This window comes from Callospermophilus lateralis, chromosome 2 (genome assembly GCF_048772815.1).
Source record: "Callospermophilus lateralis isolate mCalLat2 chromosome 2, mCalLat2.hap1, whole genome shotgun sequence".
Classification (NCBI taxonomy): domain Eukaryota; kingdom Metazoa; phylum Chordata; class Mammalia; order Rodentia; family Sciuridae; genus Callospermophilus; species Callospermophilus lateralis.
Window position 1 is genome coordinate 109,857,671 of NC_135306.1, and position 23,915 is coordinate 109,881,585.

Sequence of the window (23,915 nt, forward strand, 5' to 3'; positions counted from 1 at the left end):
ACTTTATTACAGTTGAACACACATTTATAGACCAGGATCTTTCCTGTACATTCCCCATTTACCTGGGAAGCGGGTGAGATTAAGCCCGCTTTACAGATAAGGAGCCAGGCTCTGATGGGCTCCATGTTACTTGCCCAAGGAAACCCAGTTAGAAACGACCCAGGCATTTTCAGGCAGACCTGTTTCAAGGCCAGCACTCCCAAACCTCAGCGAGCAACCCCAGCACAGTCAATGTCACCCAAGCCCTTACTTTTCAGCAAGTGCTTTGTGTGTATCACCTATGACGACTGTGCTATGGAGCAGGATGAACTGGATCCCACAGATAAGGAAGCTGAGTCCTGAAAGGCGAAGTCACTTGTCCAATGTCACACAGCTGGATTCCAGCACAGTCACTAACTGTGACGGCACTGCCCTAGGTCACTATGTTCTGCCCAGTCCTGGCAGGTCACAGGGCCCAACCATGTTTCATGCCAGAAGGTTCCACTAGACTGGCTTCCCTGTGGGATCCTTTGGATTCCCAATGGAGTGCTGGCCCTACCAGGCCCCAGGTCCCAGTTCTTTGGCTGTGTGCCAAATGCGAAATGAGCACCTTACGCATAAGCAGACTGCACCGGGAGGCTCTCCTGATTCAAGAGGGGCAGGAACTCATGCAAGTAAGCCAGAGGGGAGTCCTGGGTGATTCTGGTAATCTAGCTCTGAGCCTTGACTTACTTATCTGCAAAATGGGCTCCCAGAACGATCAGCTTTTCAGGATGAGATGAGGACCTTGTGAGGCCACAGACATGAATGTCAATTGTAAACTCTAAAGTGCCGTCTACTTATGAGTGATTAGTATTTTATTATCTGAACGATGGGAAATACCCTTGAAGTTGGGAAAGTGTAGAGTGTGAACTTAGGAGAGAGACCAGGCGGGTCATTGGAGGCCCTGTCATGCCAGGGTCCCTAGCAGGTGGGAAGCTCAGGGTCTTACATGGGTGGGACCTGACCCTGGCCTTTGCCCAGCACCCTGCTTTTCCTCCCTAAGATGAGCTCACCCACCACTCAGCCCGTATCGGACGGCCACTCATCATGTCCGTGGCTGATGATCTAGGCATGATTGATGCTGTGTGCTTCAGGGCAAGGGGGAGGGGAACAGCCATTTCTAGTACTTTCTGTGCGCCAGATGCCTGCAAGGATGCTCCTAAGGGGTATTTTATAGGTGAAGAAAAAAAAGGCTTAGAGAATTAAAGCACTGGCCCAAAGTCACATTGCTACTGAGTAATAGATCCAGGGTTGGGACCCAGGTCGGCCTGACCCACACCAGTGCCATCAACTGTCCCCATTTCCACCTTCGTCCCGACCCCAGTCCTGTTCTGCTTAGAGTGGCCAGAGTCTAACCTTTGTCTCATGGAAACCTGGCTCTAGACAATGGCCATGAGAGGCGGCCTCAGCTCTGGCTCAGCTGCCTTCAGGTCCCCAGATGCACCGAGCCTGCCCCTGCTGGCCCAGGCCGGCCTGCCAGGCAGCAGCGCTCAGTATCTCTGGCAAGTCACTTGTGGTCAGGAACCGGGGATTCTTCTTTGCATTCATCCCTCACCCCCCAGAAAAATGAGGATATACCCCAAACCGATTACTTCTGACTCACAGAAGAGGGGATTTATAAAGTAAAACCACTCTGTGGGCTCTCTTTTCACATTATTGATGGTTTCCCTTGCTGAGAAGAAGCTTTTTAGTTTGAATCCAACCCATTTATTAATTTTTTATTTTATTTCTTGCGCTTTAGGAGTCTGGTTAAGGAAGGCAGGACCTCATCCGACGTGCTGGAGATTAGGGCCTACTTTTTCCTCTATTAGACGCAGGGTCTCTGGTCTAATTCCTAGTCCTTGATCCACTTGACTTGAGTTTTGTGCATGGTGAGAGACAGTGATTTAATTTCATTTTGCTGCATACAGATTTCCATTTTTCCCAGCACCATTTGTTGACAAGGCTATATTTTCACCAATGTATGTTTTCAGCACCCACAGTGTGGGAGAACAGCTTTACGAACGTCAGATAGAGCACTAATTTCCAAGATAAACTGGACAGACACTTCTCAGAAGAAGATTACAATTGATCATCAAATATATGAAAAAATGTTCAACTTCTCTAGTAATTAGAGAAATGCAAATCAAAACTACTCTAAGATTTCATCTCACTCCAGTCAGAATGGCAATTATCAAGAATATAAGCAATAATAAGTGTTGGCGAGGATGTGGGGGAAAAGGTACACTCATACATCGTTGGTGGGACTGCAAATTGATGCAACTACTCTGGAAAGCAGTATGGCGATTCCTTAGGAAACTTGTAATGGAATCACCATTTGACCAAGCTATCCCACTCCTTGGTCTATACCCAAAGGTCTTAAAATCAGCCTACTATAGTGAAACAGTCACATCAATTAACATTTTATAGCAGCTCCATTCACAATAGCTAAACTATGGGAGCAATTTACATGTCCTTAAACAGATGAATGGATAAAGAAATTGTGGTATATATACACAGTGGAATATTACTAAGCCTTAAAAGAGAATAAAATTATGGCATTTGCAGATAAATGGATGGAGTTGGAGAATATAGTGCTAAGTGAAGTAAGACAATCCCCCAAAACGGAAAGCCAATTTCTCTCTGATTAGTGGATGCTGATCCATAATGGTGGGGGGGGCGGAGAGGGAAGAATGGACAAATTTTGATTGGGCAAAGGGGAAGGAGAAGAGGGGGCAGGGACACGGGGACAGGAAAGAAGGTGGAATGAGATGGGCATCATTACTGTAAGTATATATATGACTGCACATACGATGCAACGCTACATTGTTTACAACCAGAGAAAGAAAAGTTGTGCTCCATTTGTGTGCAATGAATTGAAATGCATTCTGCTGTCATGTATAACTAGTTAAAACAAATTTTTAAAACGTTTTTTAAAGATATATCAAAAGTAAAACCAAATAGGCGTTTGTGGCAGGGATGAGGGGTGCATTCCGGCCGGATATGCCCATGAGGAAGACTGGGGTCTGGTCTGCTTAGGAAGGATGTTCAATGTGTGGTTGGCGAGGGATGGAAATGGAGGCCTAAGAGAGCCAATGCCCTCCCCAGCCCTGGGTACCCAAGCCTAGGTGGGCTTCCTCCACTGTTCCACTGTCCCCAGGACACTGCCCTCCTGAGCAGCCAACCAATTCTCAGCAGATGTTACAATGATGGTCAGGTGTAGCCCGGGAGCCAGGTCAGCTCCTGCTCTGGGGGTTCAGAAGGGGACTGAAGAGGCTGAGATGCAGGAGGGAGGTCAGAGGGACTTCTGCCCACCAACTCCCTCTCCCGGATTTAGATCACCCCGGGCTTTCCAAAGAGGAGCAGCACTGGCTGTTCTTTGACTGCCCTTGAAGTTCCAGCTGCTGCCTTCTTTGTTACAGCCGTCTGCCTGGACTCCAACTTTCTGGGTTCAAGTCCTGACTCTGCTACTTTCTAGCTCTGAGAACTTGATCAAGCTGCTTCATCCCTCCACCTCTGCTCCTCCCTGTGCAAAATGGGAATAATAATGGATCCTGCCTCATAGGATTGTTAAGAGGATTAAATGAGGAAATATATATAAAGGGCTTAGAGCACATTAAGTCTTCTGCACATATAAATTAACACAGTAAATATAAATTAAGAACCACTCCAACTTAGGTCCTTGTCCAAGCATGGGGGAGCCTCACCCCAGCCTGTGCCTTCTTCCCTTGCCTCTCGCCTCTTGGGGCTCCTGGCGGATTCCTGCGCATGCGCGTATGCGTGCAAGATCCAGTGGGACTGAGAATGGGGGCTTGGCAGGGCAGCTGAGGGCTTCTCTTAAGCAGGGTGTTTTACTTTTTCACAAAAGCTTACAGTGAGACAGTATTTTATAATTTAACACATACCTGAAAGAAAAGGATGGGGTTGTAGGAGGAAGTGAGGGGGTGGTGACTTTCCCCACAGGGGACGGATTCCTCCATCCCACATCTCAGAGAGAGTGTGCCTCCCGGCAGCCCCTTCTTTGACCCTCCCTCTACACACACAGCCTGGGGAGGTGCCCCGAGCCCACAGCACATGGCCCCCTGCCCTCCGCCCACCTCTGTGGGTCCCTGTCGGGGAGCCGGGGCCAGCACTCTCTCCCGCCTTGCTCACACATGTCTTCTCAGGTGCTTCCTTGTCCACCCCCAGCCCTTGTCCATTTATCCCCTGGCCCCGCCTGAGGGACGCCCTCTGTTCTGTTATAGAATGCTTCCCCCGCAAGGACGCCCCCAGCCCGGGCTTCTCCAGCAAGGACGACTCCGGCGCGGGCCTCCCCATCCAGGTCGTCATCCGGAGGGTCATCATCGGCCAGGTCAGCCTCCACGACGTCCTCTCCAACAAGAGTGTGTCTTGTTAGAGCGACACCAGTGGGGGCTGTCCCAGTCCGGTCATCTCCTGCCAGGTCAGCGCCGTCCACCAGGGCCAGCGGGGAGAGCCCAGGTAAGGGGGACATGGCAGGGAGGGCAGGAGGAACAGGGAAGCAGTCTGTGGGTGACAGGAGATCTCAGCTGGTGCTCTCTGCTCCTCAGGCCTCTGGGATAATGACGTTGGGCATGGCCAGGGTGGGCTGTGAGGGACCTGGGGAGGCAAAGGCAGAGTGGAAGCGTCACATGAAAACCCAGGACAGGCAGGCCTGGTTGATATATGACTGTGACCGACAGCCATGGTCTCCACACCTCTTCCTCACAGTCCCACTCAGACACATTTGGCCTCAGGTATTTCCAGCCCCTGCCCCTAGGAGTCTAAGCTCCCTGAGGACAGGGCTCTGTGATATGTGCTCATTTTGCACCCTACTGAGGTTCCCCCCTGTGCTGGGTTCCTCCTAGCCAAAGAGGTTTGGGGACCATCCCAGTCTTGCTTCTCAGAGTGGGTGAGGCACTTTGGTGGGCTTTGGAATCAGACACCCTGTGAACCTCTGCCCTGTCACTCCCTAACCAAGCAGCCTTGGGCAAGTTATTTCATTTCCACGAGCCTTAGTTTCCCTATCTATAAAATGGGACTCAGCTTACAAGGATACTGTGAGAAAGAAGTCAGAGAACATATGCAAAGTGCCTGGCTGGCCCAGAGGAGTGCATAAAAGGGTTGGCATCAGGAGGGTGGAGGCATATTCTGGGTGCAGAGGTCCTAATGGGCCCTCCTGGGCCAGCCTTGCCTCCTCCTCCTTCTCCTCCTGCCAGACTCCTCCCCAGCAGCCTTACCTCCCTTGCTGCCCTGCTCCTAGGTCTCGGCTTGCCCAAGTTCTCCTGGCAGGAGAGCCAGAAGCAGCTGCCGCTCATCGGGTGTGTCCTCCTCCTCATCGCCCTCGTGGTTGCGCTCATCCTTCTCTGTGAGTTGAATGGAGGGAGCAGGGGTGGGTTCTGGTGGTTGCCAGGTGGCACAGGGCCCTGGGATGCGGGCACACATCAGGGACAGGGCACCCCATGCTCACTCTGCTACCACATTCATGCAGGGACACTCCTGCAAATTATCTTGGACCATAGTACAGCCAGGACCCTTTGAGGCAGCTGGGTTAAGAGTGTGGGATGCAGAGGAGCCTGGGCTTGGGTCCCTCTGGGATACTTCCTGTGCAGCTTACCCGGGCAAGTGAGCTAACCACGCTGAGCTCAGTCTCTGCGTCTTCAGACAGGACAGAGCCCGTTTCCATGTGCCCCATCAGCTCTCATTCCAACTTCATCGGGTATGAGGACCTAATGAGATGATGGCATAATTCCTGGCACAAATCCTCACTCTTCTAATGCTAGTTACTAAAAAGAGAAAAGAAAAAAAAAAAGCATGAAAACATTGATTAGAAAAAGTATCTCATGGATATCTGGCCAGCTCTAAGTTCAGGGTTTCAGGACCCTTCAATTTCTCCCTCTTTGGAAAAGATACCCAGGGTGCGCCCCAGGCTCTCTGCTCAGCAGTTGACTGGGAGACCCAGCACAGGGGGGAACTCAGTAGGGAACAAAAGTGAGCGCGCGTCACACTCTGACTCCTGGGATTGGCAGTGGTTGGAAATAACTCAGGCCAAATGTGTCTGAGCATGACTGTGAGAAAGAGGTGACATCTGTGTGGGCCAGGGTGCAGGGGCCAGTTGGAGACCTGGAAGATGGGAGAGCAGTTCTGACCTGGAGAGCAGATAAGCAGCTGCTGGAAGTGTGGGGCCCTGTTGGTCAAGGCCGGAATGAGGAGAGGGGGAGGACCTGCCTAGCCACAGGGGAGACTACACACTTGGGGGCCTGGAGCCATCTGTATGGCTCAGTAAGGCCAGGCCACGCAGCAGAGGCGTAAGGATACTACTGCAGACACGGTGGGGCAAAGGGCGGGGTGGCTGAGGAAGAGGGCTGTGTGAGAGGGGGCCACGTGCTGTCCCCTCAAGTTCCTGCCCTCACACCCTGCTCCTGCTTCCTACCAACTGCATGGCTTCAGCAAGTTGTTACCATTCTGAGCCTCAGTTTCCCCACCTGATGACCATGTAGTGGAGTCTGTCATGATATGTGTAAAGGCCTCGCGGGGCCATGGGGCACCTCCTATGGGTGCTCCCGCACTGCTCCTCTCCTGCATCCTGCCCCATGAGAGTGGAAAATGACCCACGGAGGGAGCATATGGCACCCAAAGTTGGGTTCACTGAATAGAGTTAAGCTCCTGGCCTGGTTTTGGAGCATTTCCTGAAGTCCCCAGTGGCTCCTTCAGAGAGGTCTGGAGACCAGGACCAGGGAGGTGGTATGACTTGTGAAGGTCACTGTGCAGCTACGCGGTAGGGTCAGGACTGGAGCCCAGCCTTCTGGCTCCCATCCAGCACTCTGTCCACCACACATTGAGGTGGCCACTTCACGAACATTCTGAGAGCTGAACTGCCCCGTGTTTCCCAGAGGTCAGGGATTAGGAGGACAGGAGGACCCTGACATGGAGAGGAGGGGCAAGACCAAGAGATGAGGAGGAATTTGTGTCTGCACTGGAAAGAGCAGTCACAACAAGGGGCCTTTACCTTGGTGACCAAAAACAAGTCGTGGGACCAGTGGGAGAATGTGAGGTTGGGGCTGGGGAGTCAGCTAGGCCAGGAGGCTGGATGAGGAATGAGGACTCTGTCTGGGGCATCTTGGGGGGGTGGAGGGCGGGTAGTGTCTCTAGGCAGTAGGGCAACAGTTCCCGGCTTGGAAAGGGATTGCTGTTAGAAACAGGAGGTCAAGAAGCTGATTGACTATAAAGTTCTTGAAGAGGTTTTCTCATACACTTGAGTGAGAAGAGTTGAGTGAGAAGACACTTGAAGGCATAAAGGCAAGTAATGAGGCAAGGACAGCACAGGAGACCCCTCACTTAGGGGAGAGGGAGAAGGAAGCCCACCCAGGAACTCCCTAGGCTGGAAGGACAGTCTCCCCTGAGAGGACAGAACCGTGGTGGCTGCATGTGTGTGATTGTAGGGATAAAGATGTCGGCTGTGACCCTGTGGAGCACAGAGGAGAGGGGATGCCAGAGGGTCCTGAGGGGCCTTGGGACACTGGAGCGGGTGGTTTCTCCAGCCCCTGCCTCAGCCAGCGCGCAGGGCAGGGGGACCCCAAGAGCTGCCCACCTCAGCACCCCATCTCTCTCTCTCTCCCCCTCCTCTCTCTGGGTGGCTGGCTGCTCGAGTCTGCCTGGGGCTGCCCTGCTTGCAGGAGCTTTCTGGAGCATTCCGGAGCATTCCTGAGCAGCCTTTCTCTCCATACAGATGGGGGACGAGAGCCCCAGAGTCCGAGAGGGATTGCAGGTCGGTGTCTCAGAACCCCCAGGGCCTTGGGCTTCTCAGTGTCTCGCCTCTCTGGGGTCGGCTGTGACCCAGCTGTTTGCTTCTGTTTTTCCAGTCTACTTCTGGCGGGGCCACACGGGGATCAAGTACAAGGAGCCCGTGGAGAGCTGCCCCAAGCACGCTGTTCGCTGTGATGGGGTGGTGGACTGCAAGCTGAAGAGTGACGAGCTGGGCTGTGGTAAGGAGGCTGGACATGGGAGTGTGTGTATGTGTGTGTGTGTGTGTGTGTGTACACGTGCATGTGCGCATGTGTGTATGTGTGTGTGTGTGTGTATGTGCATGCATGCTCTGGTGACTTCTAACTGTGGTGCAAACTGTGAGAGCTCAAACCGGAGGAAATGGACAGAGAATCAGAAAATCTGGGTCCTAGTTACAGTAGACTTGGGTTTAAAGCTTGACTTGAGTGCTGGGTGACCTGCATAAGCCACTTACCTTCTCTGGGCTGTAGTTTCTTAATTTGTAAAGTGAATGAATTGGACAAGATTAGTGAGTCTCCAATAAAATCTGACAACTCTCAAATATCAGACTGATCTAAGCGGAGCAGCTCTCACTAGAGATGAGTAAGGGGTCCAGAGCACCATCCCTGTGCCCCTCCTCTCTGTCCGGTGGGTGACCTCCACTTTGCCACTCCTGTGGTTTCTTGAAGTTCGAGAGAGAGATCTGTATGTGCTCTTGTTGTGGTTCGTGAGTGTGTGAGGTCTGCACTCAGCCCTGCTGAGGTGTGTATGTGAGGGTGCCTGTATGTACAAGTGGCCCATCCATTTCACCTGTGCATAGACATGTCCACTTGTCCACAACTACAATCATCTGTGACAGTCTGTCGTGTCAGATCACAGACCTTATTTCTCTTGTTGCCTTCTCCTTTGAGCATGCCACTGTCCTCTCGGGGTGATGGTTCCTGGGATTGTGCATCCCTTCTCCCAACTCTGGCTCTGAGTCCTGTGGATGGAGGGATCTCGCCCTGCCCCTTCCCTGGCCAGGGCTCTGCCCTTGCCCAGCATCTTGGGTTTCCGAGGACTGGCCTGCCGCTGCTGCCGGAGCCAACCTCCCGAATGTCCGAGGCCTGAGGGAACGGCCCCAGGACAGGAGCCTCTTGGAGATTCCCTGTACATCTCCCCGAGAGCAAAGCCTCCTGGGTGCTGAGAATCTGCTCTGCCCGTTTCTGCCCCGCAGTGAGGTTTGACTGGGACAAGTCTCTGCTGAAAGTCTACTCGGGGTCCTCTCATGAGTGGCTTCCCGTCTGCAGCAGCAGCTGGAACGACTCCAACTCAGAGAAGACCTGCCGGCAGCTGGGGTTTGAAAGGTAAACCTCCCGAGGCCCCAGGGGTGCAGCAGGGGTGTCACAGGCGTGTCATAGGAACCCCTTGTTAAAGGGCCATAGGCCACCAGGGCTGATCCTAGTAGCTCAGGGTATGTCTTTCAAAAAGGCAGTGGCCCTGGGATCCTATGAGTGTGGGGCAAGTGGTTTCCCTGAGGCCCCGTAATTATTTGCTGTAATCAGTCCCCTCTGCAGCTCTGCAGCAAAGCACCTTGTGTCGTTGCCACACTGAATGGTTTCAGGCCCCACAAGGAGGCTGGATGTTTGGTTAGGTCTCATCTTCTGACAACTGGGAACCAGAAACTCAGGCTATGCAAAGCCCTTTGGTGGACTCTGAGCAGTAGTAGTTTTTGTTTGGACTAGAGCTCATGAAATGGGAAATCAGGTGGGGCAGGTGTGGCCAGGCCAAGTCATAAGAAGCTTTAACTCTAAAGATTTTAAATCAAGGAGCCAATGATGATGGGTGGAACAGGGAGCAGGGTGGATCGTGACCTTCCTACGGAAGGAGCCTCCAGTTGGCAACCTCCCTCTTGGTCTGAGTCATTAAGCTGAGTGGTTTTGTGTGAGGTTGTAGGGAAAAGGTTTAGGATCTCCCTGTGGGTTCTCTGTAAAAGAATCACCTGGAAAACCATGGTTGGGGGCTAGGACTTAAAACTAATTCTCGTTCCTCTCCTCAGCCTCAGAGTCCTGGTGGAGGGCAGGGAGATGCTGAGTAATCCAATGGAAACCATTGACATTTGTTATTCATGAGTTGTGTGACCACATTCAAGCCTGAACCCCCGGGGATATTCAGTTCTTTAAATATTGTTTATTCAAAGAGCATTCACTGAGCTTTTATGAGATGCTAGTGACTATGTGGCACCTGGACACAATGGAGTAAGAGGTGATCCTTTTTTCCCTTGAAGATGCTCTAGTAAGAGAGGCTTACACCAACAATCCCACTTACAGACATGTGTGGGGGCTCTGTGGGCACAGGACCGCGAAGGCGCCTTGATGCATTTGGAAGAAAGAGCAGAGGATGGAAGGATGGGCCCTCCCTCTGGGTAGAGGAAGAGCATGTGTGAAGTCCCAGCCTTGGGCAAGGACACGCCACATTCTAGAAATGTACACAATTTCCACACAGAGAGTGGAACACACCAGAATCACCTGAGGTGCTTGTGAAGATGTGCCCTAGAACCCACATCTCTGTGATTAGGATTTAGAATCTGCTTAGCACATGCCCAAGGGGATTCCTGGCCTGCTGTGCCCTGAGAGTCAACAGTGTACTTGTCTAGGGTCTTCAAACTTAAAAAATGCAAATCAGCAACCTGGGGATCTTTGCAATGCAGATTCAGACTCAGCAGGTCTGGGATGATGCTGATGCCGCTGGTCATGGACCACAGTTTAGACAGAAAAGGGGGAGATTGGTGCTTCTCAAACTTGCATCAGAACTTCCTCGAGGACCTGGTAAAATAAAGATTGCTGGGAGCATCCCCAGAGCTTCCAATTCAATAGGTCTGGGATAGAACCTGGGAACGTGCATTTCTAAAGACCTCCCTGTCTGGAACCACACTTTGAGAAGTACTGGGCTGGTACACGGGGCTAGTGGATTGGGGCAGAATATGCAGGTGGGGTCCAACTATATGGGACCTTGACTGCTGCATGGAAGAGTGGCCACCATTCAGTGGCCACTGCAGTCCAGCCTGCAGGACTGTTGGGGTGAGGGCTCTCAAGCCTACTGGAGAACTTGGGGCACTCTATCTCCAGTGGGCTCATTCTTCTTCTCCTTCCTTCCTCACAGTGCTTACCGGACAACCGAAGTGGCCCACAGGGATTTTGCCAGCAGTTTCTCAATCTCTGAGTACAACTCCACCATCCAGGAGAGCCTCCGCAGGTGTGGTGGGGTGAACCAGGCTGCCTGCCTGTGAGCAGTGGAATGAGGGGCCGGGAGGGTCTTTGAGTCAGGGAGCCCCTCTCCCTTGCCTTTCATGGACCCAGGCCCCAGGAATCCATCATGAACATTCAAGGGTATCTCAGTTATGTTCCGTTTTCACCACCCTGCCTACTGGCTTAAAAGTTCTTATTCGAGCCTTAGGGCTAAGAGTTTGCCTGGTTGTCAGTGACAATTAATAAATGCCGCGTCTCCTGCACGGCTCTTAATTCAGGTTTCTGAGCTAGGAAGTGAGGGGATGGAGAAAAGACAGATACACAGAGAAAAAACTGGGTCTCAGTGGTTGACTACAACCCTGTAAGGAGGTGGTGACAGGCAACAAGGTCAGCATGTTTATTACATAAGGTACAAACATCAAAAGGATTTATTGTGAGAAAGTTTCTTCAAAGTAAGCAGAGCCAAGGTCATGAGTATGAGCAGCCCAATTATGATTGTCAACTTGTGCCCATAACTTTCCACCCCCAAGCACCTGGTGTCTGAATCTCAAGGCCAAGAACTGAATAGCTCTGTGGCTGGCACAGAGCCTCCTATTGAATAGAGCTTCACTATAGCAACAGGGCAGTCTCAAATCGAGGCCTTTGAACAGGTTTCCCAAGAGAGGCGTCCCCTCTTCACAGGACAGTTTGAGAGCCATAATTCAGTTGCTGCTCCTGACAAATAAATCTTGGGGCCACCCATCAGCCAGGTGTTTGAACTGAAAGCTTCTCCGGAGACTGGAGTTGGGGCAGCAGTAAAAAGCATAGCTGGGATTGGGTTGGAGATCAAGAGCAAAGGCACTGCAGGTGCAAGTGGCCAGGGACCAGGAGGCCCATCTAGGAAGCATCAGCCTCCATTGGGACCTCCTGGTTCTCTGTCATCCTTGTGTTCCTTGTGTTGCAGCCCCTCCTCTCCCAGTCTGTTTTAGTCACTTTTTTTTTTTTTTTTTTTTGGTCACTGTGACCAAAAGACCCGACAAGAATAGTTAGTGGAGGGAAAATATATTCTGGCTCATTGTTTCAGAGCTTCAGTCCATGATCAACCAACTCCATAGCTCTGGACCACAGGTGAGACAGAACATCATGGTGGTAGGGTGTAGCAAAGAAAGCAGCTCAGGATGTGGCAATGAGGAAGCAGAGAGAACACCGTTCACCAAGGACAAAATACCAGCCTGTGAGGCAAAGCCCCAGTGACCCACATCCTCCAACCACTCCCACCTGTCTGCAGTTACCACACAGTGAATCCTTATCAGTGGACTAATCCATCGATTGCTACCACTCTCATAATCTATTCATCTCACCTCTGAATGTTCTTATATCATCTCACGTATGAACTGTTGAGGGATACCGCATATCCAAATTGTAACATAATCCACTGTGGGGGGGGGAGGTGTTCCACCCGCTGGCATTGTTTACTTTGTGGAAGGGAGAGAAGAAGCAAGGGTCTGAGAGATGGCGTGGTATATCTGGATGCCTGCTCTAGGTTAGGTGGGTTTGCTTGTTACCCTGAGGAACTGTCAGAGGAGCCTTCGGTCACCTGTTTAGTTGTAGAAGATGCTAGAACAGTGAAGACTTGGGTTCAAAGAACTGGGAGGAGGTGAGAATGGAGATAATTTGCTTTGAACCATCCCTATTCCTGGAGAAAGTGCGGAAGGAAGAATTTCCCACTGGGAGAGAGAAAGTCAAAGTCTCCACTTCTTGTGACAAGGGTAGCTTCCTGGAAATGGGATCGGATCTGAGCAGGAGTCAGTTGGGAAGTCTTCCTGGAGGAGGTGGCTACGGGGCCCTCTTCTCACCTTCTGTGTGTCCTCTTGCAGGTCTGAATGCCCTTCCCAGCAGTACGTCTCTCTCCAGTGTTCCCGTAAGATGCTCTTTTTTTGTATTGTGGTGTGTGTGGGTTGGGAGTTAGGGGGCAGCGGGTGATGAGTGGCCCTGGGTCTCAGCAAGGAGGAGGGTCTTAGCCAGTAGTCCTGCTTCGGGACCAGAATCCCATAAGGGCCATCCTAGAATCCCATTTTCTCTCTCCTAATTCTGGTAAGGGTCAGTCAGCAACTTCTGCACTCTAGGCCAAGGCCAAGGACAGGGCAGGAGTGTAGCCTGTGGGAAGCTTAGGGCTCTGTATCCATAGACAGGGCCCTAGATGGAGATGAGGATCTGGAGCCAACAGCTATGAGCACATTGCTCGTGGAGGGCACTGCGTGGTGGCTTTACAAACACGGCTGCAGGGAGTGCCTGCAGCTTCCCTTCGAGGCAGATGCTAATACTGTCCACCTACCTTTTAAGTAAGGCTGAAGTGTTGACATTGCCGGAGGTCAGACAAGCCACTGGCAGAGGGGAAGCTGGTATCTGACCTTGGGTCTGACCCGAAGCCCAGGCTGTGACCCATCCCAGAATGCTTGTGTTCTCAGTGACAGCTAGGGGCAGGGAGGACACAGGGCTGGGATGGAGTGACCACCCCCCTAGGGCCTCACTCTTTCCCCTGCAAGGAGAAAAGACACTGGTCTAAGCACACTCTGGGGGCTGCCTCCTGGTCCATGATTTCAAGGGTGACTCTCCAGCCATGCTTGGAGATGTTCCCTGAGATGGAGGGCCACCAACAGCACTCAATGACCCATCGTGTGGGCACAAGCCCACGTGTGTACCACAGGAAGTTTATTTCTCCATCATTTTGAATGACAGAGATGCCCTTCACAATGCTTATCAATCCAGGGTCGTGTTAGAATCTGTCTGTTTTTTCTGAGCCCCTGGCAGCAGCCCCAGATTGTACCCTGAAACCCTAATGCCTGGCTCAGTGCCAAACATTGGGCACTTAGTAAGCATTGATCAAATTAATGAAAGATTGAAAGAATGAATCGAAGGAAAGGGGAAGCTGTCTGGGATCAAACTTCCTACCAGGTGATCCAAAATGCTGGCCCACCATGTGGTCTTCCTGCTTGAGCAGGAAGCAGCTGTACCACATTAGACTAGGTGAGGCAGAGAGGCATCTCAGGTAGGTGGGAGGGTGCTGGGTGGGCACCCTTCAGCATGGGATGCCTGAGCCTCCAGGGAACCCAGGGAGTGAGGCAGGGGCTTTGAGAGAAGCAGGTTTACGGTTTATGGTTTGCCTCTTCACTTCCCCAGACTGCGGTCTAAGAGCCATAACCGGGAGAATCGTGGGAGGGACGCTGACCTCAGAGAACAAGTGGCCTTGGCAAGTCAGTCTTCACTACGGCATCACCCACATCTGTGGAGGCACGCTCATCGACGCCCAGTGGGTGCTCACAGCTGCCCACTGCTTCTTTGTGTAAGTGCCCGAGGGACCCTGTGATTGGGTGCTGCTAGGGATGGGGGACCACCAGGAAGGGCGGATTGCAGACTGACCTATTAGTGGAGGAGGGCGTGGTGTGAGCCCAGTGCCCCTGGGCCAGACGCTGGTCTTGCTGGTCAGGATCTGCAGTGGTTGTTTGGTCCTGGAGTGTGAGTTGGAGCACTTGTGTTGAGGCAGGTCCAAGAATGAGAAAATGCCATGATTTCGCCCAGGAAAGTGAGGCAGGAAGGATGAGGGACTTTGAACCCTGCCCCTGAAGAGCAGGGTAGAAAAACAGGCTTTGGGCCATCTCCTGCAGAGGAGCCTGAGAAGTCAGGAACACAGTCCCAGGAATTGAGCAATGGGGGTGAAGAGAGAGCAGTGCAGTCAGCTCTGATAGTGTCTGGTCAGTCTTGTCCCCTCAGGGGCCCACACAGCCTAGACCTCAGAGGCTCTGGATTCCCATAAGTGAGTCTTCAGCAGGTCACTCTGTCCCATCTAAATCTCCAAGGCTGCTAAGAGTACTATGACTGTGATCTGTCCCATCCACTGCTTTTTATCCTTGGTGGCCTGCTGATAAGATAGTGGAGTGTAAATGCCACACAAGTTTTCCTCATCCTTTTTCCTTTATCACATTGTAAGGTGCAGAATGACTCGTTCAGAATATGGGAGTGCGAGGGATTGCTTTGGATCTCATACAATAGTGGTCCCCTCCAGAGGTCAATTCATCTATCCTCCTGCCTCCAAGCTGATGCTCCTGCTGCAGTTCCCTGTGTGCAGCAGGGGCTGCCAGTGAACTCTGCCAGGCCCGTAACTGGACGGTACTTTCTTGTGGCAGGACCCGGGAGAAGATCCTGGATGGCTGGAAGGTGTATGCGGGGACTCACAACCTGCACCAGCTGCCTGAGGCGGCCTCCATCTCCCAGATCATCATCAATGGCAACTACACGGATGAGCAGGATGACTACGACATTGCACTCGTGCGGCTCTCCAAGCCCCTGACCCTGTCCAGTGAGTGAATCTGCGCCCCCTTCTCTCTTCCCCAGCACCCTTGGCAGCCCTTGGAATTGGGAGTGCCTGTGGACTCATCTGGGGGCCCTGGACCCTCAGCATAGCAAAAATCAAAGACTCTTAGACATCATTAGATGGAATACTGCTCTTGGGGATCAGGGACAGGTCCTTGTTGCCCCAGTATTGAAGATTAAACTCCAGAGAAAAGCCGAGGCAAGGGTAGAAAGAAGTTTTATATAAGAGAGGGACAGAGATGGACTTCTGAGAGAAGAGGCCCAGAACTGGGGGTGTCTTACTCTTTTATAAACCCCCAGAATCCCCCACCTTCTCCTTCTTCTCTGTTTACATGCCTCAGGGCAGAAAGGAGCAGCACAGGGGGTAATAACTTGTGTTGGGCAGTGTGCAATCCTGGAGGTGTTAGCAACCTATTGAGCTGGGAAGTGTGATCCCAGAGGTTAGCTGTTAGCAACCCGGTGATAACCAGCCCTCATCCTCTCAACCCCATTATTCATTATCTACGCTGACTGCTAGGCCTTCATCCCCTGTCCCTTGCCTCAATTTGTTGAGAAATATGATATTTCCTGTCCCCTCAGGCCAGGCAGGGCTGCAGGTGGATTGCTTTTTGGCAAACAAAGCATGTGGGGAGTCAGTACAGTGGGCTCATTTTGTAGAATTATTCTCTTAACCTAGTGTTCCCACCATCCTCATCTATCTGTCCCCTTACAAATGAAACACTTTTATTTTATAATCAGGGAAATTGAGACCAAGGATTAGAAATGTTTGTTCCAAATGACACATCTCACATTGCAAATTGCTATCAGAGCCAGGGCTTCGATACAGGTCTTAGTCAATATAAATAGGTTGAATTGTTGCACTGGTAGTGACTGAGCAGAGGCCAGCCACTGTGGCAAGCATGTGACATGTATTATTGCATTGACTCCTCACAACCCTGTGGAGCAGGTCCTATTATTAGCTTCCTCTGACACATGAGGAAGTGGCGCTCTAGAGAAAGATAATTACCTAAGGCCACAAGTAATAGGTGGCAGCTTGTGAGATCCAGGTTGATCTGACACCCAAGCAAGCTCCTGCCACTCGGCTCTGGGCTGGCAGATTGTACACACTGCAGCGGAGCGCGTGAGCCAGTGCACGTTCGTTCGACAGCTAGCTGCCGTGAAGTTGGAGCTCAGGACCAGAGGGGGCTGCACCACGGAAATGCTGTGGAAGTTCTCAGGTCACTGCGAACAAGGGATGCCAAACGAGGCTTCATCTCTCATTCACTCGTGGGCTCACTTACCAGATACTCACTGTGTGCCTTCTCTAGGCCAGCTCTGCCATTGCAAAGCCAACAGAAAGAAACAGGTGACCCACACCCAGACAACCAGAAGGGGCCACCAGTGTGATGTTGGGGGCCAGGGAAGCTGTGGTGACACAGATGGGGGCAGCTAATCAATCTTGACAGGCTGAGATCCAAGGTAGATTCTCAAAGGCCTGGTGAAGGGGGCCTCAGGAATGGGGTCAGAATCCTCTAGCACAAGCAAGTCTCACTAATGGCAAAAGCTGGAGGGCCTCTTTTGGAGGACTGGGATTTCTGGAAGCCTTGGAGGGTTCTGGTTAGTCCAGCCATTCTGGGGCTCTGAGCCTGTGAGCTGGTGTTTCCTGGCACATTCATTATGGAGGCAGTGCTGACGTGAGTCAGACTGCTCAGCTCCTCAGAGTGGGGTGAGGAGGAGGATCTCAGGCCAGCTCCTACAGCAGGGCCAAACCGGAACCACGCCCACTCAGGCCACGCCCATCAGAGTCGCACCCTCAACCCTCCCCCTTCCAGCCCTCTCTGCAGAGACTGGGGCTGAGGTGGGGGTACATACACAAGGGTCTGTCGGTCTGCAGGACCAGAATGGGTCTTTTCAATCTTGTAAGACCTGGGCTTCATCTGGCTAAACATCCAGATCTTACTTCTTACCCATCTTCTTGATATTATTAGGAATTCCAAAACAAATTAAGTAGTTTCTAAAGCCAATGAAAGCTATGAAATATTGCACAGCCTTCTCAGAAAGTGGCATTCCCTTTCCAGGGTTTGATGGGCCCCTGAGCTGGAAGAAGAGTCTTCATTTGAAATTGCAATTCAGATTTATATAGCCCTGTGGTCAGACTATGTGCCCTGACTTTTAGTTTATAGATTAGGGCTGATTTTTTAAAAAAACTGGCTTGGAAGACCAACCACCTTGAGTTACAGTACTTTATGAGAAAATTGTGAAAACTCACTGATGAATTTAATTCTTCCTTAAAACAAGCAGAATATATAATAACAAGTAGAATATATAATAACAGAACATAGAACAGTATTACATATTTTTAAGAGTTTGCATCTCAAAAATGGGTCCATCACCAAACAGAGGACTGAGGAGATTCCCCAGAAGACAGAAGTGGCCCTCAACTTGGCCCTTGTAGGCTATTGATATACATTGCCCAAAAGAATTTCAGGATGCAGCCAGAGTCACAGTGACTAACATCTGTAATCCCAGCAACTTGGAAGGCCGAGGCAGGAGGATTACAAATGCAAGGTCAGCCTCAGCAATTTAGTGAGAGCCCGTCTCAAAAAATAAAAAGGGGGCTGGGGATGTGGCTCAAGCGGTAGCGCGCTCGCCTAGCATGCGCGGGTCACTGGGTTCGATGCTCAGCACCACATAAAAATAAAATAAAGAAGTTATGTCCACCGAAAACTAAATAACTAACTAAATAAATAAATATTTAAAAATTCTCTCTCTCCCTCTAAAAAAAAATAATAATAAAATAAGAAGGATTGGGATATAGCTCAGTGGTAAAGTGCCCCTGGGTTCAATCCCCAGGATTAAAAAAAAAAAAATCAGGATGCATCAGAAAGAGGCACAAGAAGAGATGCATTTAGGAATGCAAGGAGTGCACACTCAAAGGGACAGAAAATGTGTGTTCCTCAAGAGTGAGATGCATTTTTGGGTCTCAGGTTCTTCTTTTAAAGGAAACTTTGTAAATAGCGAACATAGAGGTATGGGGGTAGGGGGCGGGGGCAGCACAGAGTGTAGGTCCCATGATCTGGTTCTTTTCTGGATCTTTAGGTTTGGAATGTCCTCATTATAGAGGTTTCTAACTATAGTTTCCTTTGGCTTTATTTACTCTAAAGAAAATAAGTTGTGTAAACTAGCAACGCGCGTGTAGGCATTAATTAACCAGATTCACAATACTCTAAGATTCCTGGGCCTTTCAGGAATTTAGGTCTGGAGGAAAACAAGCCTGGGAAGTGAGGGTGAGGGTGTTCTTGGAGCTTCTTAGGTTTAAAGTTAGTTTCTTCTCCCTTCCCTGGTGGTCTCCTTTCTACCTAATCCTATTTCCTCTATTCTACTTCAGACATAGAAAAGAAATCATGTTTTGCATTTTTTGTAATTGATGCTCTCCCTTCGTGTGTTTGTGTGTGTGTGTGTGAGTGAGTGAGTGTGAGTGTGTGTGTGTGTTTACAGCAGATAAAATGTGGGAGACACTGATATTCAAAGCCCTATTTATGAGAGAAGAGCTTCCCTTTCTTCCTCTCATCCTCTCTGTTCATGGAGCATTTAATATGTGCCAGGCCCTATTCTAAGTGCAGGATGCTGCCATGAACACAACAGACCTTGGAGAGCATTGCAAAAGTCTATTTTTCAAGCAATATTTTCCTCCTGCAAGTTGGAGTTTGGTGACTAAAGCTCTAGTCCACTTAGGGGCACAGTCTGCAGAGGCTATTTATGAAGTGATACTCAACAGCACCTTCAGAGTATTGCTGTGTGGGAGCAAGGGGGCAGTAGCTGTGTTGTGTGTCTCTAGGGATGTGCTCCTCCTGCTTGTGGTGGTTTGTTGTTGTTGTTGTTGTTTGTTTGTTTCACCCATGCTGGTAAAAATTTGGAGAGAGTGCAATGGGCCCTGGCCAGCCAGCAGGTGTCCTCCCACATCAGGCTGCACACACCGTGAAGTGCCATGGCCCTAACATTTGCAGCTTAGCCTGCAGCTGTCCCTTGCTCTGAGTAAAGAGCATGGAAGAGGTGAGACCCTCCGTTGCTATCAGCTTGGCCCAGTGCAGTTTCTAAGGCTATGAATCTCCCTTCATAGCCTGACATCAGAATGACCTCGAAGACTCTGGCAGAATCCTGAGGACTGGAGGTTTGAGATAGATTGAGCCAGATGCAGTGGTGCACGCCTGTAATCCCAGCCACTCAGGAGGCTGAGGCAGGAGGATCACAAGTTCAAGACCATTTTCAGCAACTTAGTGAGGCCCTAAGCAACTTAGCAAGACCCTGATTCAAAATACAAAAATAAAAATGGATGGGGGATGTGGCTCAGTGGTAAAGCACCTCTAGGTTCAATCCCCAGGACCAAAACAAACAGACAAAAACCATAAAGTGGTTGAGTTTCTTGCCTGGTCAGTCTAAGGCCTGGAGGATTCAGAGCTATTCTGGGAGCAAGGATGGGCCTTAGAACGTTGGTACTCCTGCCCTCGGCCCCACTGAGACCTCCAGCCTGTTCCTTCACTGACACCTGAGGTCTTGTTTCAGGTCATATCCACCCTGCCTGCCTCCCCATGTATGGACAGACCTTCAGCCTCAACGAGACCTGCTGGATTACGGGCTTTGGCAAGACCAAAGAGACAGATGGTGAGAGGCAGAGATGCCAGGCTGTGTGTGCATGCGTTTGAACATGTGTGTGTGTGTGTGTGTGTGTGTGTGTGTGTGTGTGTCTGGGTATACAGATGAGGGTCTATCTAGATGAGGTTTGGAGATCATTCCCCAACTTGCGTGTGAATGTGTTGTACAGACACCTGCATATGTATCAACCAGTCAATGTGACAGTGCCCTCCAGGCAAGACCACCAGGGAAGGCCCTGCAGTTGAACAAGTTGGGTTCAGTGCTCATGGCAATGAGGGAGAACTCACCTGGTGGAGAACTGTGGGGCATTTCAACCAGAGGACGTTGGGAAGGGCTCAGCACAGCAGGTGGGTGGCATGGGAGTGTTCAAAGAAGTAGGACTTTTCTCTAGAGTGGATATAGTCAGGCAGCAGGGGAAACTCTATAATTGGGGAACTTAATAATCTTATCCAGAAGGAAGGGGAGTCTGTAGCTATGGTGGTGGAGAAGCAGCGGTCCCTCATGTGGCTGAGAGAGGGGGTGTCTTGTGTTTGTGTGGTTCACACAGTGGCCTTTTATTGGCCTGATCTTAAACAGGACAGAGAAGGAGTCTTGTCGTTCTGTGTTACTGTGTCCCAGTCACAGAGTGCCTTCCCTGATGTCGGTTCTATAAGATTGTTCATGTCTCTCAGGAGGACAGCACAGTCCAGCCAGCCTGGCTCTTGGACTCAGGCCAGCTCCATGAAGTCAGGGCCACTTTTCCCTGACTCGTGAGATGAAGCAGTGTTTGGTTTGGGCTCAGCCAAACACTGACCAGTCATGTGGCTGTGACTTCAGTCCTAGGTTGTCCCCCTATAAGTGGGTCAGTAAGGCCTGCCCTCTTTAGGGCACATAGTTTATGAAAACAAATGAAGTGACATCGCTGATGGTGCTTTAAACATGCACCAGCGTGTTACAGTGTGTTAGGTGGCCACACAGGCTGGTGAGTTTGTGCATATGTACGTCCCTGTCCTATATGCAGTGAGCTGTGTTTTGTGAGAAGGTGTGTGTGCCCATTTGTCTTGGGTGTCCCACCACAGAAAGCCTCCCTTGACCTGGACCCAGGCATGGGTGGCACCCTCTGCTCCCAGGAGGCTGAGTCTGCATCCGGTGGTGTGTGGTTAGAGGGCCATGAAGCCGTCCAGTCTCAATGGTTTCCCATCTTCTCTCCTTCTACTCTCACTTCATTGAAGAGAAGACATCCCCGTTCCTCAGGGAGGTGCAAGTGAGCCTTATTGACTTTAAGAAATGCAATGACTACTCAGTGTACGACAGCTACCTTACCCCACGGATGATGTGTGCTGGGGACCTTCGCGGAGGCAGAGACTCTTGCCAGGTGAGGCTCAGGGCCCAGGACCGCAGGCTGGGGAAAGGCTGGGGTGTTGGGATTGGTATGGGAATCGGGGCCCCACCCTTTCCTGCTTGGGAGGGCCTCCCCACCTGGCTGACATGCTGACTCTCCCTTGTAGGGAGACAGCGGGGGGCCTCTTGTCTGCGAGCAGAACAACCGCTGGTATCTGGCAGGTGTCACCAGCTGGGGCACGGGCTGTGGCCAGAGAAACAAACCGGGTGTATACACAAAAGTGACGGAAGTCCTCCCCTGGATTTACAGCAAGATGGAGGTGAGAGCCCTGCCCAAGGACACTATGGAGGCAGACTGAGAACTCCCCAAAGTGGGAGCCTGGCAGAGGGCCCAGGCTTTTCCCGGGGTGTAAACAGAAGTCCCCCCCGGCCCTTTGCATTTGTTCAAGGCAGAGTCAGATGTCAGGCCCGGGGGACCAGCTCCAGCTGTCTGGGTTTCTTTCCCTCCTTTCCTTCCCTCAACAGATCCCAGAGGGACTAAAAGGGTCCACCTGGGCTCGGTCCCAGCCTCAGTACCCCTCTTCTCTCCCAGGCATGGCCAAAGTGTGAGTTCTCACAGGCCGTGAAGTGACCCCAGAGTGCGTTAGGAGGACTCCCTCCATGGCAGGATACTGAGCATCAGGAAGCAGGATCTGCCCCCAACTCTGCTGACCCAGCTCAACCCCAGGCCCCCTATCTGTAGCCGGGAGACTAGCCGTGGCTCTGGGGCAAGGGCAGAGTAGTGGAGAGCTCAGAGCAGCCAGAAACCAGCGCATGGGGCTCTCAGGATGCTTCTGTCTTCCCTCCGCTGCCTCTCTTCTCTGAGTGGCAGTGCCAGGTGACCACTGGGCTCACTTGGGTTTCTGTTCTCCTCTCTTCCTTAGAGTGAGGTGCGCTTCCGGAAATCCTAACCAGCTCCACCTGATGGCATGAGCTGCTTTGAAGACTCTGGCCAAAGGCACTGTGCCATGTCAATATCTGGGCTAATGGTCACCAGGCACCTTCGTTAATCCCACCTCCACTGTCTGCTGCCTCTTTGAGTGTGCATTTGTGTGTGTGTGTGTGTGTGTGTGTGTGTGTGTTGCTATTCTTCCAAGTTCTTCAGAAACCAGGAGAGCTGTCAACTCTTCTTGGAATCTCAGGCTGGAAGTCTTCTGGAGATGTGAATTTGGGCTCTGTGGATGTTCCCATTGGGAGTCCATAGATGGACAGAGGTGGTGAAGCCAGCACAGAGCCTGGGGAAGGGCCTGGAAAGTGACATGAGGAATTCTTGCTTCTCTAACCCTGACTAGGAAACTAGCCCAGAGTGGGCAGATACACAGCATCCCAGGTGACACCATTGCTGTCCTGGGACAGATAATGATTTTGTTGGGAGTGCCAGCCTTTCCATGCCTGGACCATCCTCAGCAGAAAGCCAGTTCCATTGGCATCACAAGCATGGCACTCTCGCTCAGACTCCTGCACTGTGGATACCCGGAGTTGAACTACGCTGTCCAGGCTGATGACTGTGGCCCGGGCTCACGGTATTTGTTTGGTCACAAGCTATTGGGACAGATTTTATTTTATTTTTATATTTAAGAAATAGAAATAGATGTATTTTTAAAGATTCTCCAGAAGTTCCTTGGGACCTTGAGGGTTATAACTCCAGGGGACTCATGGGAGTTGCACCACTACTATATGTTCTGGCTTCAAGGAACTGGGTGAAGGACCCTGCTGGACATCTCCAAGGCTACAGCGACTGGAGCCCCTTTGAAATTCTTAGGGAAGCAAATCCTCATTTGGGCTGGCAGGAAAATCCAACACGAAGAGCACCTCAAACTGTTCCTGCCTCCGGGGCTACAGCCAAGGCATGAAGAAATGAAGACGTGGGTGTTGCTCCTATTTAGCCCCAGGAGCCCCATGGAAGTTCACGTGGGCAGCATCCCTACTGTCCAGGACTATCCCGGGACTGTGAGAATTTGTTCTCAGCTTTCTCAATCTTTCAGTTCCTTGTTGTTCCAGAAACATAAGTCTTACTTGAAAATGGCCATGGAGAGAAAGGGAACATGGTCCCCAGGCCCTCCAAACAGCATCCCTGGGGGATCTGAGCAGGCCCTGCTCCTGCAGGCCATCAGTGCAGCTAGCCTCCTTGCCAACTGAAGGCCTGGGGCTTCCCCGAGCTTTTCTCTGGGGCACCTCCCCAGCCCCACTCTTACCCTCCTGGGGCCATCTAGGCCCCTGTGGTGCTGTGATCTTCAGAGGCAGGTCAAGCAGATCAGGCCAGCCCAGTCCAGGCAGGCAGCCACCCAGGGAAGAGACAACCCTGGAAGGGCAGGCTGGCGGTGGCCAGAATCTGATGAGGCTGGGTACATCGGGGACTGTTATCAAGACTGGGGTGAAGGGCAGTGCCCAGCAATAAAAGTTGTGTGACCTGCAGAAGCAGTTGTGTGTTTTACTGGCAACCTAGGTAGAACATCAGGGTTGCCCACCACTGTCCAGACATCTCAGTCACAGATCTTAGTTTGGGTTCCTCTCTTTGGGTTCTGCTCACTTAGTCACACATCCATTCATGTACCTGTTCATAGGTTGTATCAGCGTTTAGTCCAC

At 51.3% G+C, this 23,915-nt stretch overlaps 1 protein-coding gene across 1 annotated transcript; it reads left to right on the plus strand.

Moving 5' to 3' along the window:
* Positions 1-581: 581 nt before the first annotated feature.
* On the plus strand, positions 582-22,252 carry Tmprss13 (transmembrane serine protease 13). The gene is made up of 13 exons (XM_076841848.2): positions 582-653; positions 4,245-4,479; positions 5,261-5,365; positions 7,860-7,982; positions 8,978-9,107; positions 10,903-10,995; positions 12,845-12,888; positions 14,148-14,310; positions 15,152-15,324; positions 19,881-19,979; positions 21,182-21,324; positions 21,458-21,610; positions 22,214-22,252. Exons 1-13 carry the CDS (start codon positions 582-584, stop codon positions 22,238-22,240), a joined length of 1,560 nt encoding a protein of 519 aa, XP_076697963.2. The 3' UTR covers positions 22,241-22,252.
* The last annotated feature ends 1,663 nt before the right edge of the window (positions 22,253-23,915 follow it).